This window comes from Diplotaxodon limnothrissa, linkage group LG20, assembly GCF_057381915.1.
Source record: "Diplotaxodon limnothrissa isolate DT_005_m linkage group LG20, D_limnothrissa_male_GT1.1, whole genome shotgun sequence".
Lineage (NCBI taxonomy): Eukaryota > Metazoa > Chordata > Actinopteri > Cichliformes > Cichlidae > Diplotaxodon > Diplotaxodon limnothrissa.
This window is the reverse complement of record NC_140615.1, coordinates 32,214,837-32,230,121: the sequence shown is the minus strand read 5'-3', so window position 1 is coordinate 32,230,121 and position 15,285 is coordinate 32,214,837. Positions and strand designations below refer to the sequence as shown.

General features: G+C 41.5%; 2 protein-coding genes across 2 annotated transcripts; both read right to left on the bottom strand.

Moving 5' to 3' along the window:
• Positions 1–3,111: 3,111 nt before the first annotated feature.
• On the bottom strand, positions 3,112–4,062 carry LOC146611253 (P2Y purinoceptor 1-like). The gene has a single exon (XM_085344758.1). It carries the CDS (start codon positions 4,060–4,062, stop codon positions 3,112–3,114), a length of 951 nt encoding a protein of 316 aa, XP_085200884.1.
• A 4,332-nt stretch (positions 4,063–8,394) lies between these two features.
• On the bottom strand, positions 8,395–14,431 carry ccn5 (cellular communication network factor 5). Its single transcript, XM_085344575.1, has 5 exons — positions 14,369–14,431; positions 13,286–13,502; positions 12,599–12,847; positions 9,449–9,690; positions 8,395–8,682 (listed from the first exon to the last, which is right to left on the bottom strand). Exons 1-5 carry the CDS (start codon positions 14,429–14,431, stop codon positions 8,395–8,397), a joined length of 1,059 nt encoding a protein of 352 aa, XP_085200701.1.
• Between the last annotated feature and the right edge of the window lie 854 nt (positions 14,432–15,285).

Genomic DNA, 15,285 nt, shown 5'->3' with positions numbered 1-15,285 from the left:
TGTTAAATCTAAATGTTACAGGAAACTGAATATTTAGCTAACATTTAGCAAATTTAGTCTCCATTTCACAATCGCCGCAGCACATGTCCAGCTAAATCGCTGGACATGCTGTTAGGCAATCTAACATTTAGATTTAAATATAATATTTAGATTTAAAATTTAGATTTAACATTTAAAATTGTGTTTTAAATGTAAGAAGTTACAAATATTTTTACTAAATGTTGTAAAACATGACTTGAAAAAAACATGTTTTTGTAAGGTTTTGAGCTAAATGTAGAAAAATGTTGCCGTTAATGTCAGCATGTTTCACTTTACAAACGGCACCCCATATATATGCAGCTGTCCTCCTATGTCAGCTAACACGTTGACATTTATGTCACAATTCTGCATTTGTCTGTCTGGGTTCCTATTTTTAGAATTCTTACTTACTGGAGTTCCCCTATGAATGAAATCAGTTCTTCAGGTGACTCAGCAGTCCCACAGTGATAACTGAAACTTTACTGTGAATTTGTGGCAGCGATGAATCATTTTACTGGTAACTTTATTAACTAGTAACTTAATTAGTCATGACAGAAGCTAATATTTCTGTCCTAACATTGTTTAAACAGTAACTGCTTTATTACAATATAAGGTAACGTTTACACCATAACGTTAAGCTAGCACCTTAAAGATGGTAAAACACGTAATAATAGGTATGTCCCAGTTCACAGGTCGAAGGACCCGGCCTTTGCGGTCTGCACGGGCTGTCCTTCAAAGACCGAGAAGGCTGGAAGTGCGAGGCTGTGAAATGGGACAGTCAAGCCTTCAGATTTGCATCACCAGCTGTCTCGGTGGAGTTTAATAAACTCAGCCATCTGCTCCTTGCTCACTGATATATATAACAGGACACTGGAGTAAATACTCGACCATCTCACACTTCTGTTTAATAGTTTTCTGTTTGACGTTTATTCAGCTGTGTGAAAACTATAACTATAACCAGCTATCGAGCTAGTCGGTAACAGACGTCTCAGAAAACGTCGAAGCACTTTTGCAAATATGTGATGTCTTAATAAATCGAACAGATATTTGAAGTTTACACAGCTACATTCTCACCTGAAAATATGCTAAAAGCGTATTTTGTGACCCAGAAACAGTAATAGGAGTAATATTGAAACTAAGTAGCTGCCGCCATTGTTAGAGACTGGAATTTGCTGGGCTGCGCTATGAATTCTGGGATAGGTTGGGCCACGAAGGACACACTCGACCCATCCGTCAAATTCAGGGAAATGAAGGACGCATTTGTCAGCCGCATTTGGAGGAATCTTTAAAATGGGACAGCCTTCGTCGCCTGGCTGTGACGTAATTGGCCTTCGAATGATGCGGCCTATGAATTGGGACATACCTTTTATCTACAAATGCATCTCAAAGCTGTCTGTGAAGGTTCTCCGTCATCGAGGTCATCGTAGTCTAAGGAGCATGGAAAAAAAAACATCTGGACTTCGTTAAATTGCTTGAGGACGTTTCACCTCTCATCCGAGAGACTTCTTCAGTTCTAGGGTCAAATACTGGACTGGGGCTCTGTGACTCTCCACCATTTGACCCTAGAACTGAATAAGCTTCTCGGATTAGCGGTGAAGCTAAACCAAGTGACAAGAAAAACTATGGAAACTACATGAAAACAAAAACATGAATGAATTCAAAGTAGAATAATAATTCTAACACAACTCAGAATGGAAGAACATTAATAGAAAGAATAGTAAAACTCAACCTACAATAATAATTAAAACTAAAGCTGTGGAATAATAATTAAAAGCAAACTGAAAACTTTCAATAACAACCTGAAATCACAAAATAACCCATCAAGACTCACAGGCAATGACATATTTAGGACTTATGTTAAATTATGTTTTAGGTCATAAATGGTTTTAATTGCAGCTACTGTTGTGTGCAAAATTGCAGAATCTCCATAATAAATTTGTCTAAAAGTCATAGTTTTATCAAGAGTGAGTCTTTTTGACTGGGAAAAACATAAACCTGCCACTTTTACTTATCCAAAATGTCTGATGAGGTTCCTTTGCTGGAATGGAGCATTTTCTTTATTCCAAACATGATGCTGCTAATTTAAAGCAAATGACCTGCTAATTACAATACATTTGAAAATATCTCGACTTTAATGACAAAGTATAAAGTAGTATTGCTTCTGATAACAACCTCAGAGGCTTTAAACCTTTAGGGGTGCATTTACTTTGCTATCTGTGGTAAACGAACGTCTGTGTAACGTATACACCCATGGTGAGAGCGGAAAAACTGCGCGATCACTTCTTAGAGAGGAAAATAAATATAGGTGTTACCATAATTTTACATGAGATATCCTGTGGCATTTTAGAATAGAATAGAATAGAATTCAACTTTATTGTCATTGGACATGTCACTAGTACGAGGTAACGAAATGCAGTCAGAGGATATCATAATCGACTACATTACGGTTCTTTCACAAAAACTCTTGTGTATTCTTGCAATCTTAAATTGTATTCTTGAATTGATTTACCACCTTTAAAAATATTTGCAAAGCTGATTTTCCTCAAATATTTGAAACATTTAATTCAATTGCTGGAAATGTGTTGTACATAAAAAACAAAAATGAGATCTAGACAAAACAGTTTATTTTACTGAAAAATAAATAAAAAGACAGAAAGCATCCACTATGCACTTACTATCAAAAATAAGGGAAATCTGAATAAAAATCATTTAATTATAGTTAGACAGCAGAACAACAATGAGGAGGCTTGAATTCAAATGCTCAAAGTATAGATATACAGTATATACAACATAATCAAAATTGACTTTCAGCGTGTGTACATACATGTGATATGCTGTTAACATTAACCTTCTATCAGCAGTGAAGCATGCAGCATCATATCCTGTTTGTTTTCACACATTCAAGCTGCAAACCTCCCATGCATGACACCATGCAACTACATCACAAATGCAATAATTCGTCTTTCAAGTATTTTTTAAGTATTATTTTTGCTTTTTAGTAAAAAGCAACATTTTTGTGTTTCTTACAAAAGTCTCAGATGAGTCTCAGATGAGTCTCAGATGAGGCGTACTCCTCATGTTCATCGGCACATTTCAAGTATCCGTGAGGTTAGAGGTGTACAGACTAGTGACAGCTTGGCGAGCTTGTTGGAGTAGCTGTCTGAGCTGAGAACAAATATCTTCACTTACATGCAGGTAAACTAGAGGATTGAGCGCACTGTTCAGACACACAAGGCCACGGCTTATCTGATGACCAATATAGACTCCATTAGACCATTTATGACATGTCCCCTTGATTACGCTTAGTCTTGACAAGAGGTTGAGATTTTTTAATATATGATAGGGGATGTAACAAACAGAGAACAGAAGAATCAAGATGAATAACAACTTTAAGCTTCTTTGTTTCAGTACTTCATCAATGTTATCATTGTGGCAGAGAACAGCAATCATATGTCCATAGCAGCTGAGGGTGATGAACAGGGGGATGCAAAATCCAGTGAGTGTCCATCCCAAACTGTATTTCAGATAATCTTCAATGTACTTTTCAGAGGTGGTATCAAAACACTTCTTAGTATTGTTTATGGGTGATTTGGGGACGAACATGTCTGGAAGACTTTGAACACTCACCAACAGCCAGACCATGACTGAGATAGCCACAGAATGAGTCACAGTTATTCTCCCCATCATCCTCATTGGATGGACAATAGCCAAGTACCTGTACACACTGATACAGGTGAGGAATCCAATGCTGCCGTATAAATTCAGGTTGAAGAAGAATCTTGTTGTCTTGCAAAAGGCTTCTCCAAAGATCCACTGATCACCCTTGAAGTAGTACACCATCAGAAAAGGGAGTGTGAGCAAATACAAAATGTCTGCAAGTCCAAGGTTGAAAACGAAAACAGAGACATTCCCCAGTTTCTCCCATTTCTGCAGCACTGACCTCAATCCCAGTCCGTTAGCCACCATGCCAGTGATGAATACTAAAATGTAGACAGGTGGCAGGAATTTTTCTGTAAAGTCAAAGCTGATGCAAGAGTTGTTCATCGTGTCCTTGATAGCAGTCGGTACAATTCCTCCTCCTCGATGAGTGAGAGCCTTCACTGCACAGATCAAAGCACACACACATTTATACACTTCCTGAGTTGCGTCTGTGGGCTATGAGATAACTGACTCACCTCTTTCACTGAAAACAGGAAAATGTAACCATGCAGGAGTGGCAGTTTTCACACGTTTATACACTCTTTTGTTTGCTCTCATCCTGACAAAGCCATATGAGAAGTGAAAAGTGAAATAAGTTCAGCTCTAGTTTTTAGCCTATGCTTCCACAGTCTGAATCTCTGGGTTTTCAACATTTATCTTATGCCTGTTCTACAGCGTGGTTCTGTCCTGCCTGTTTAGCAACAATGAGACTGCTATGCAACAGAAAATGACCACACAATTAGCTTGTAAAAGCAGTTTCAAAACTTAAATTAACATACCAGAAAATCATTTGTGTGGATGTTACTCTAACACATACTGCCCATATTGATACTGTCCCAGCCTTACCCCAATGGTAGTGTGTTCCCCCAGTAGCACACTGCTCCCCCATTTCCTTTGGGACCTGTGCATAGCACTGTGGGCAGACTTACAAAACAGAGAGAGGTCCACAGTGTACCCACAGTATAGCATGCATTTCCATTCTGCCCTTTGTCTTTGACACAGATGGCAGCAGATCTGGTGCAGTGCTAGCCCAGGTGATACCCGGCGGGGAGAAAGTGGTGGCATACCATAGTCGGGTCTTCAACAAAGCTGAATGCTGCTATTGTGTCACAAGGCGGGAGCTGCTCGCAGTGGTATGTGCCATACACCACTTTAAGTACTACCTCGGGGGCCTCCACTTTACGGTCAGAACTGACCATGCTGCCTTGCAATGGCTCATGCAGCTAGCACGCTGGATTGAGAAGCTGCAGGCTTATGATTTTGAGGTTGTACACAGACCTGGGGCCCAGCACAAAAATGCAGATGCGCTTTCCCGCAGACCCTGTGCCCAAGACGGATGCCACTACTGTGAGAGGAAGGAAGCTCAGGAGGAGGACCAATTGGTGCCCGATGTAAAGTGTGCTGTGACAGGGGTAGAGGAACGGCCATCGCCTCTGTCAGTGCGCCCCAGGGCAGCTGTGGCTACAATGTAGCTTGCCATCGCCAGTGTGTGAATGTGTGTGTGAATGGGTGAATGACTGAATGTAGTGTGAAGCGCTTTGGGGTCCTTAGGGACTAGAAAAGCGCTATACAAATGCAGGCCATTTACCATCTGGTCAGAGGCTGGTTGCTGTGGATGCAACAGAGTAGAGACATCAATAGGAGGAGGATGCTGACATCAAACCAGTGCTTGGGTGAACTGAGGAACAGCGACAACCCCATGTTGTCACGGGCCACAAAGGGACTCTGGTCCATGTTTAATGCCTTGTGGCGGTACAATGGAGTGCTGCAAAAGGGCTGGAAGGAACCAGCTACTGGCAAGATGAGGTGGCAGTTGGTGGTCCCGCGGGCCCTGCAGGAGATGGTGCTTCGCGCAGTGTATGGGGCCCCAGGGTCTGGCCACTTTGGTGTCACCAAAACACTCCGCCGCCTCCGGCAGGAATTCTATTGGGCCCAACATAGGCGGGATGTAGAGGAGTTTTGCCGCTGCTGCGACAGCTGTACAGCACAAAAGTGGCCTACAGCCAAATCCCATGCCCAACTGCAACAGTTTTCGGTAGGGTACCCTATGGAGAGGGTGGGGATGGACATTCAGGGTCCTTTTCCCCGCACAGAAAGGGGAAACCGCTGTATCCTCACAGCTATAGACTATTTCACAAAGTGGCCAGAGGCACACAGTTTACCTGACCAAGAGGCCAAGAAGATTGTGGATGCTCTGGTGGAGGGGATGTTCAGCAGATTTGGGGTGCCTGAAGTAATCCACACGGACCAGGGCAAGAACTTTGAGTCCCGTGTGTTTGCAGCCATGTGCGAGAAACTAGGCTCCCATAAGACCTGTACAACACCCCTCCACCCACAGAGTGATGGTCTCGTTGAGAGATTTAACCATACACTGGCAGAGCAACTGGCGCTAGTGACGGCTAAACATCAACGTGACTGGGACACTCATATTCCCCTGGTCCTCATGGCATATCATTCAAGACTCCACTTCGTGCTCCCCTGCCTCTTGATGTTGGCCAGGGAGATCCGGACTCCAGCGGAGATGATGATGGGCCGACCCCCCGATGCTGATGGGGATCAATCAGGTCCTGACTATGCGAGGAAGCTCCAGGATCGCATGGAGTCAGCTCATGACTTTGCTAGGAGGAAACTGATGAGTGCGGGGGTGCGGCAGAAGAGGAACTACGACGTCCATTCCAGAGGCCGACATTTTGACATCGGGGAACTGGTCTGGGTGTACAACCCCTATAGGAAAAAGGGTAGATGCCCTAAGCTGGACAGTGACTGGGTTGGACCCTGTAAGGTTCTGGAACGCCTGTGGGAAGTGGTGTATAGGGTACAACTGCCCCCAAGGGGATGGAGGGTCGCCCTGCACCGGGACAAACTGGCCCCCTATTGGGGCGCGGCCACTTCACTGGGATAATAGGGTGGGCCACGGACAGATCTGGACTCCACCCCTACAGACTCCACCACCATTGTGACACACAATGATGGTGGCCAGTCAATCAGATCAGCTACCAGTGACAGAGAGTCTGGAGGAGAGCATGTGTGTGGTTGGCTGAGAGTGTTTGGGGGGCGGGTGTTAGAGAATGTTGTTGTGGGTGTGTGCGGAAAAAAGGAGCGAGAGTCAGGGGGGGTTGTTTTGATTCTGGAGACTGCATTTTTCCCTGTCGTTTTGTTGTTGGCTACAGCCCACAGTAGCCTTTGTTACTATTCTTAATAAACACCGGTAACCGGAACACCGATCGTGTCTGTCTTCTGTCGGAGGGACGCTACAAGATAATTGGACTTTTAATAGAGATCACGTTCACTTTTTTCATTTCAGAATGTATCTTTATATTCAGCTGCTCATGAACCCACAACATCCTTATATCCACCACTGTAGCTTTCTAAGCATACTAGGTATTTTTAAGTGAGACTGAAAAAAACCCTTAAAGGAACAATAAAGAAATATAACACATTAAGCCAGTATCATAATAAGAGTTATTAAAAGTTAAATTTATCCACAAAGCTGCAAAAGGATTTTCTTGTTGATTTTAGTGTGTATATTGGTGTGCTACAAGCAAGTTTTAACAGCTCATCAGCAGCAGAAAGTCATGACAGATGAAGTGACATAATTAAAAGCTACAGTTTGAACAATGTAACTATTTATACAAACATAATAACCACAAAAAGCACAAAATCCAGTGGGAGTAAAAATACAGGGCATACTTTAAAAAAATCACTATACACAAGACACCTCTTTACAGTTATTTACATCAGAATAATAAATGAAAGTGCAATGTAATCCCATTATGCCACACACACACACACACACACACACACACACACACACACACACACACACACACAAAGTTCAAAAGTTAAAAGCTGCATTGCTCACGTCAGAGAATATCTAGAAATTGTCATTACAAAAGTTGTAATCGTTCTGTGGGTTATGTCTTTAACAAATACATATTTCTACATCACTGAAAGTTGAATTTATAGACACAAGTTACAAGTTAGAAATAAAAAAATCAGTCTTTAAAAGTATGTTCATGACCAGTTGACATCATGGTCAACTGTCTTTAAGTTATAATATAGATTTTAGGTGACATGCTTCTCTTTTTACAGGCCAGATTTCAACAATATTGGATGAGTTTAATTTGATCCATTTTCCCAAAACTGAATTATAGTATATCTACGTAGTGTTTAACTTTAGCCTAAAGATTTGGGAAAAGTCAAGATGTTTTCAGTGATTTTAAAATATTGCTTTTGATATCCAAGGCGAAACATTATTGGGAATCACTGTACTGAACAATTCTGGGAGGAAAAAAGAAACCAAATCAGTGCACATCTGAAAGTTATTTGTAAAAGTATTTCTAGAACTTACTTTGTGAGTTATACATGTATATTACAGTCCCTAGCTCTCCTACATTTATGTTTCTTTTCTCCCTTTCTTGTAAAACACGTCTACTTGTTTTCTATTGACTCTCAGATGAAGTCACAAACTGGCAGAATGATGCTTTCCAGAAGTTGTGAGCTGTAAATAAGTGCAGACATATTCATCCAAAATCACAGTTTTCTAAAATAATAATATTCTCTTTCAGTGTCCATTTGTTGTTTACGTCAATCCACCTGGGGATACTTTTATTGTGAAGCCATTGAAACATTCACTGAAGTCTATAGTTTTAGTGAGTCCGTGCTCTTACACACTGATCAGGGTCTGTATCCCCACAGAGCGGGATTTGTAAAAGGTGCATAGGGGCAGTTATTATGACAGGCGCATGACTGGATCATCATTACAGCTCGTTGCAGCAGTCTGCCAGTGGGACATCGGAAGGTCACCTCAGCAGTGCTGGTTTGGTAAGGTGTGCAGCATCGCGAGTCAGTGCACTGACCACAGTAACGGACTCGGTAGGCATGAGTGCTGTAGCAGCCCTGGTGAACTAGCCGAATGGGTCCCGGTGACGTGTAGCTGGCCTTGCAATTTCCTTTCTGTCCCCACTGAAACAACAGTGAGAAGAAGAAAAATCAGGTAATCAGTGTAATGATTCAGTAAGGCTAAAGATTCAAGATGTTTAGGTAGACTTCATGACAATATGCATTTTTTAATATATTTTATCTGCACATCAGTAACATAGGCCTACAAAACCTCTAAAAAATCTCTAGAGCCTCAAAGCCTCTAAAAATAATTGATGGTAAAAACAGTGGTTAAAAAAAAAGGTCAGTGAAAGGTTGTAGTTCAGTTAGTTAACGAGTATAAACATTGACTGCAGATTTACAGGAAGGCCGACTCCACTCTGCTGCACGAAAGTGGGACCCACAGTTTTTCAGTGACTAGTGGGAACTACTTTATAAAGTCCCTTTTAGTACTTTTAACACTGAAATGTTTAATTTTTTTTTAATGTAGTCTGGGTTTAGAGGAACCCCTCCCCCATCTGATTGATGAAATCTGTTTCAGTATCATTCTGTGTCAAAAGGCAGACGAGAGAAACGAAACAAAAAGTAGAATTGTTCTGTCACAGCTTCATTGTGGTGTCTAACTAGACAGATTCTTATCATTGTTTTCGTAGTTGCCTTAAAATGTCTTTTTACCTTTTGTGATATTGTGTTAAAAATGATGACATGTCTCTGCATACTTTGTGTGACCCGGTGAACTTTCTCGTTACAGTTTTGAAAGAAGCTATACGTGAAACTGAAATCAAAGGTAAAACCTGACAGTACGTGTAAATGTACACATTTACAGGATGTGGGTTTTGTTAGCGCTCACCATGGGCTTCCTTGGGGCCGGCTGGAAAGTGTGGCAAGGTCGCACCTTACACAGGCGAGTTTCTATTTCCAGTTTGCATGCAGGATTCTGGTTAGAAACCCGTGTGGAGACCCCCGCCCCACAGCTCTGGGAACAGGCACTCCACTGGGTGCTCTGCTCTACACAAGAGGAGGCAGGCGAAAACTTGTTGTTTTGAAGGTGATGCCTCTGCAAAGATGGCCATAACTGATCCGGTTTCATTGCTGGGTGGGGAGGGAAACCAAACAAACCAATGAGTACAATAAGAGGAAAATTCATGTCCAACGTTCATGTTGCGTTAAGTAGACAAATGTGATTCTAGTCTTTGTGAAAATTTAGCACTTATTAAACTTCTTAATGAAAGTTTTAATTAATCAATAAATGTATTTATCTATTCATTTACTTTAATAAAGCTTATTACCTGTTTTCTTAGCATATAAACTATATAAAGTATTGCAATTATCTATGCATAGTGTGTTACACCCACTACTCCAACACCATTGTGAAGTTTGCTGACGACACAGTGGTGTTGGGTGCCATCTCCAACAACGATGAGGCGGCCTACACGGACGAAGTGAAGAATCTGGCATCATGGTGCCAGGACAACCATCTCCAGCTGAACATTGGCAAGACCAAGGAGCTGGTGATGGACTTCAGAAGGAGTCAGCACAGAGACTACAAGCCCATTATCATCAATGGAGCTCCAGTGGAGAGGGTGCAGTCCTTCAAGTATCTTGGTGTCCACATCTCCTCAGACCTGACATGGGCTGCCCACATTCAGGTCCAGACCAAAAAGGCTAGGCAGCGCCTGTACCACCTACGACAACTGAGGAAGTTCAGGGTCTCTCCAAAGATCCTCAGGATTTTCTATACAGGCGCTGTGGAGAGCATCCTCACACAGGACATGACATCGTGGTTTGGGAACAGCTGTGTGAAGGACCAAAAAGCTCTCCAGAGAGTGATCCGCACAGCAGAACGCTGCTGCAGGATTGCTCTCCCCCCGCTTCAGGACACCTACACCAGGAGATGCCGGACTAGAGCAGCGCAGATACTGAAGGACCCGTCCCATCCTGGCAACAAACTGTTCCAACTTCTGCAATCTGGTAGAAGGTTCCGCATCATCCGGGCAAGGACAGAGAGACTCAAGAGGAGCTTCTTCTACACAGATGCCGTTCTTCATGTGCCCTGATGGGCTGTTTTTATTTTAATCTGGGCAACTTTTTTTTTTCATTTATAGTAAGTGTATTATAATGAGCAGCTTTTTCCTTTACGGTAGTCAATTATCACATGATACTGCTCAGCCAATCAAATCATTTAGCACGGGGAAAACAGCTTACTGAGTAGACGTGATGCAGAACAGGAAACTGAGAGTAGAAGGGGTAAAGCTGAGATGATTTATATGTAGAAGCTAAGAAGAAAAAACAGAAGGGGGGACTCAAACTACACCTTTCATTATTTTTAAATCAGTTTATTTGAAGACAACTTTATCAAAAGCTCTTTCTCATTATTGAATGCAAACCTTATTATGCTTGGAATTAGCAAAGAACTTTTTAGTATTATATTATTATTAGAATAAGATAATAGTAAAGATTGTTGAAATACTGTTGAATTGTATTTTCTTTTGTGTGACAGTTCCTGACTATATACTGGCATCGATACAACTGTGTACTGCATACTTCAAAATATATTGCATTTACTTAGAGTGTGGGACTTTATGATGTTGTGGACCCTTGTTTGAGGAAATTTTCTCAGTGGACCTCCTTAAATTTCAATTGAATATCCCTGCTCTTGCTGAAGTGATTAATCACTGTGGGATCCTGCTTTGAGGCGGCCTATTGCTAACTACCTGAGCTGCTGAGCTACACAAATACTGGAAATGCATCAAACCTTTAGATCAAATTCTAAATGCACCAAAACTAAAACAACAACAATCTGAGACTGCATCATTTCATCAATGCTGACGATTCCCTACCTACCATACAGGAATTTAGTCCTGAAACCAGGATATCTAGATGCAAATGAGTTTGGCATATTTTAGGGAAAATGAAAACCATCTCTCTAAGTTTTTATTTAAATTTGTGTCAAATCTTGCCAACTGCAATAATCCTTCCAACTCTAAAAGTTACTTTTAAGTTGGGCAAATCCCCACGTTTGCCAAAACGTTCATGGAGATCTTTTCATAACTTCTGAATAATCACACTACCAAACAAACAACTACCAGTGCAGAACTGTTCACAATCTAAGCAGCTGACTCCTCTCATTACCTCAGCACTTACATATTTATGGTGATCAGCCTGCTTATATAGCTTCCTCTTAATCCAGCTTCCCAACAGAGTTTGAAAACCTTTATTTTAAAGTAAAGTAAAATGGATCCTGTTTGGACTTTTTCACCTCTCTGGTTCTTTTTTTTGCTCACATCAAATTTTAAAGCTACATTTAGTGCATTTTTGTGCAAATAAAAGCCACAGAACTAACACATAGAAGTCATAATAACCGGCTAACTTTCAACGATGACACAGTAGGTTTTGTATCGAAGCACAAAATGTTCCTTTGCTGTTCTCATAACTTAGTTTGAGTCAGACAGTGTTTGGAATTCCAGATGTTTTCAGACTGGCTTCATTTCCCCAACACCCATCTCATGTGCTCACACACTCCCCCTTTAATGAAGTAATGAGGTCTTGACATGGCTTCATATATTTAATTGTCACACAGCTTTGGTTGTTGTTATGAAACTGAGAAGCATGGTGACTGAGGGGAAAAAGGATGTTTTCACCCACAAAAATGTGGTTTATATTTGGATTTGGGGAGTTTTCCTTTGGCTTGACACACCCCGTTTAATGCACAAATACTCCAGTAAAAACTTCCAGACATGACCGCCGGTAACAGAGCTCATAAAAAGGAATGAAGGATTATATTACATATGGATTGATCATCAGTGAGGAGCAACTAAGACTCATACGCTACATGAACATACGTTTGGCACTAGAATCCAGACACTGGAAAATATGTTGTAGACATCCAGCTCTGATGTCAGGAAAATTTAAAGGAATCATTAAACATGTCAGGCTAGCTCTTTTCCCCACCTGTAAAACATCAAAATACATCTGTATCAGAGAGTCATGCATCCATTACCTGTAATTGCATCCTGAATGACCGTGTTTTCAAGGTTTTCACACACCCATTCCTTGCAGCATTTCCCAGGTAGTCGGATGTATTGTGGGTTGGGACAGTCTGGAGTGGGAAGACGAGCATTCAGTGGACAAGCTGGCACGCAGGTCACCCCGCCCCCCCTGCAGCGGCAGTAAGTGTCACAGGAGGGCTGGAACGACTGCCCCTCCTGGTAAAAGATCCCACTGACCTCACAGCCCAGATCCTTCTGACCTGTTAGAAACACAGACGTTGTCTTTGCTTATCCATTGATGTGGAAACTTAATCAGGAAATGGACAGATTAAGTTAGGTGGAAGAAGCAGAAGAAAACAAGAGAGAGGTGAGGACACAGGAGCTGCTGTCCCTGCAAGTGCTTGCATCACTTTATGGAAAAGCAAGTCTCTTCAGTGAGACACTGTTAAGTTGTTTTTCATTTGGAGTGTTGTCTCTGCAATTTATCATGCTCATGGGTAATTATTACAGGAAATGTGTCAAGAGCAGTCCTGAATCCACTCAGCTAAGCAGACTCTAACATTAAGTGTCAGTCTGTGTGTCCCAGTCATGCAAACTGGCTGAGGCTCTATCTACTCCCTCCCTATGTGTCCTCCACCCTTATAGCCTACCCACACAGACATGGGCCTGGTTGTTTGCTTGTTAGAAGTGACACTCACTGACACACTCCCCAGGTAACCCAGGGAAGCTGGCGCTGTAGTCGCACTGAAGCCCTCGCAGGTTGTCACAGGGAAACATCTCAGTACAGGACTCGCCTAGTTGCCGGGCACACACCTGGCAACACCGGCAGCCATCCAGCACCAGGGGTACTCCTGTGGGGCACTGAGGGACAGGATTGGGGCAAAGGCATGGCCTGTCACACAACTGGCACAGCACCTGGAGGAGCAAGAAAAATAAGTTAGAAGGTATGACAATACGACAAAACCTGAAAAGATGAGAGAAAATCATCATAAATCAGTCTTCTGATGTTATGATCATTCCAGTACCAAAATTATTACTCTCATTCCTTAAGAAAAGAAGCAAAGAAAATATTATAAGCATTCTCAGAAGCTGAATCGGTATCCAACGCAATAAAGCACTGCTTTCAATTACATGTGTCTGAAGGAGCCAAAACACAGGCGAGGTCTGGCCAAGTCCACTTTCACTTTACAAGAGAAGCCTTCAAGGTTTTACAACAAAGTTACCGTAAAGAAATGCAGTCAACAACTTTTCAAATACATAACTGCAAAAAAACACAGGTGGGACTTCTTATTCATATTTTACATCATATTCAAGGGAAAAAATGTAGTCCCCCCTTTTATGTTGTAAGAGTTTTCTGTCTGTATTTGTGATGTTACCATAACACTGAATGTCTACTGGTTTCTAACAGTCGGCTACACAAAACGAGGAGGTTGATGACAAGTAAAGTGTGATTTCACTTCAATTTCTGGCATTTGATCAACCAAAAAAAGACATTAACAACTAGGTAAAAATAAAAATATTAACAACAGTCTTGCTTGTCTAATACATCACCTTTTCTTGATGGATGACTTTAATCATCTCATCTTTATTTCAAATCATTGTAATAAAATCAAGGCAAATGTCGTCTTTCTTTCAGAAAACATTAACAAATACTTTAAAAAGGAAATGTGTTGATCAATGAAGGAAGAAAACAAACAATTCAGCATTACATACCTACAATACTCTCTGATAAAAGTCTCATTCAGAATCGATTACTGTAAATAAGCTGGAGGAGGCCTCACCTGTGTAGTCACACACAGCAGTACAGCCAAAGCAATCACACAGTCACACAGTTGTCGGTCCATGGGGGCTTGTGTTGCTGATGGAGCTCGGTCTGTCTCAGTGAACTGTAGTGACGGTGTGGTGTGACCAGTGCAGCTGTTTGCTAACTGCTCCTTCTTGCACCGCCTGACATTTATAAAGTCTGGACGCTGATGTCACGGGCTGACTACTGTGTAAACAGCAACTGGACTAGTATCAGATGTTTTACATTCCTCCTCCCTGCTGCCCATTTCCACTTCCATACACACACTCTTTTTCCTCTCCTCCCTCTCTTTCCAGTCTTGCGGGGTTCTAAGTTTGCACAGCTTCACATAAGCTAAGGAGAGAAAAATACATTAGCAAGGTTGTCAACAAGTCAAACAACTTCCAGGGCTTTTGTGGTAACAATTCTGATTTAAGTGGAGAAGAATTTATGTAGCTTATGTTTACATAATCTGCTGGTCAGTCAGATATAGTTCATCTTTTCACAGAATGAATATAGAGCAGATATTTTCACGGTTTTTCATACCCAGATCCCTCAAATGCTTGTGAAGCCCAAATATGTTGAGTAGTCAGACTTAAAAGAGACTTAATCCTTCTCTTAGCTGTGGTTTCCATGGTGTAAAGGTGGCATGTCTGAGGTTTGCATGAATTTGAATCATTGTGATCTCTTGTGAGAGAAAATGAATGGGAACCTGAAGGCAAAAAGCAGAAAGAAAAGTGGCAGATGAGACAAATTCAGTTTAGCTTGAATACGAAGTACATGAAGTACTAACCAGGAATTTGAAACGTGAGGCTTATTTGAAATCACTATGATGGTGTTGTTCTTAAACATCATAATTAACGTCAGGACAGGACCATCACTGCAAGCATGTTAATGTGATGTAATACCTTTGTG

Excerpts from the sequence above, each read along its gene's own strand:
- LOC146611253 (XM_085344758.1), bottom strand. The coding sequence starts at position 4,062 with ATGAACAACTCTTGCATCAGCTTTGACTTTACAGAAAAATTCCTGCCA.
- ccn5 (XM_085344575.1), bottom strand. The coding sequence starts at position 14,431 with ATGGACCGACAACTGTGTGACTGTGTGATTGCTTTGGCTGTACTGCTG. Across the intron at positions 13,503-14,368 it reads TGCTGTGTGTGACTACACAG|GTGCTGTGCCAGTTGTGTGA; the intron begins GTGAGGCCTCCT and ends TTGCTCCTCCAG. Across the intron at positions 9,691-12,598 it reads CATTCAGGATGCAATTACAG|CAATGAAACCGGATCAGTTA; the intron begins GTAATGGATGCA and ends CTCCCCACCCAG.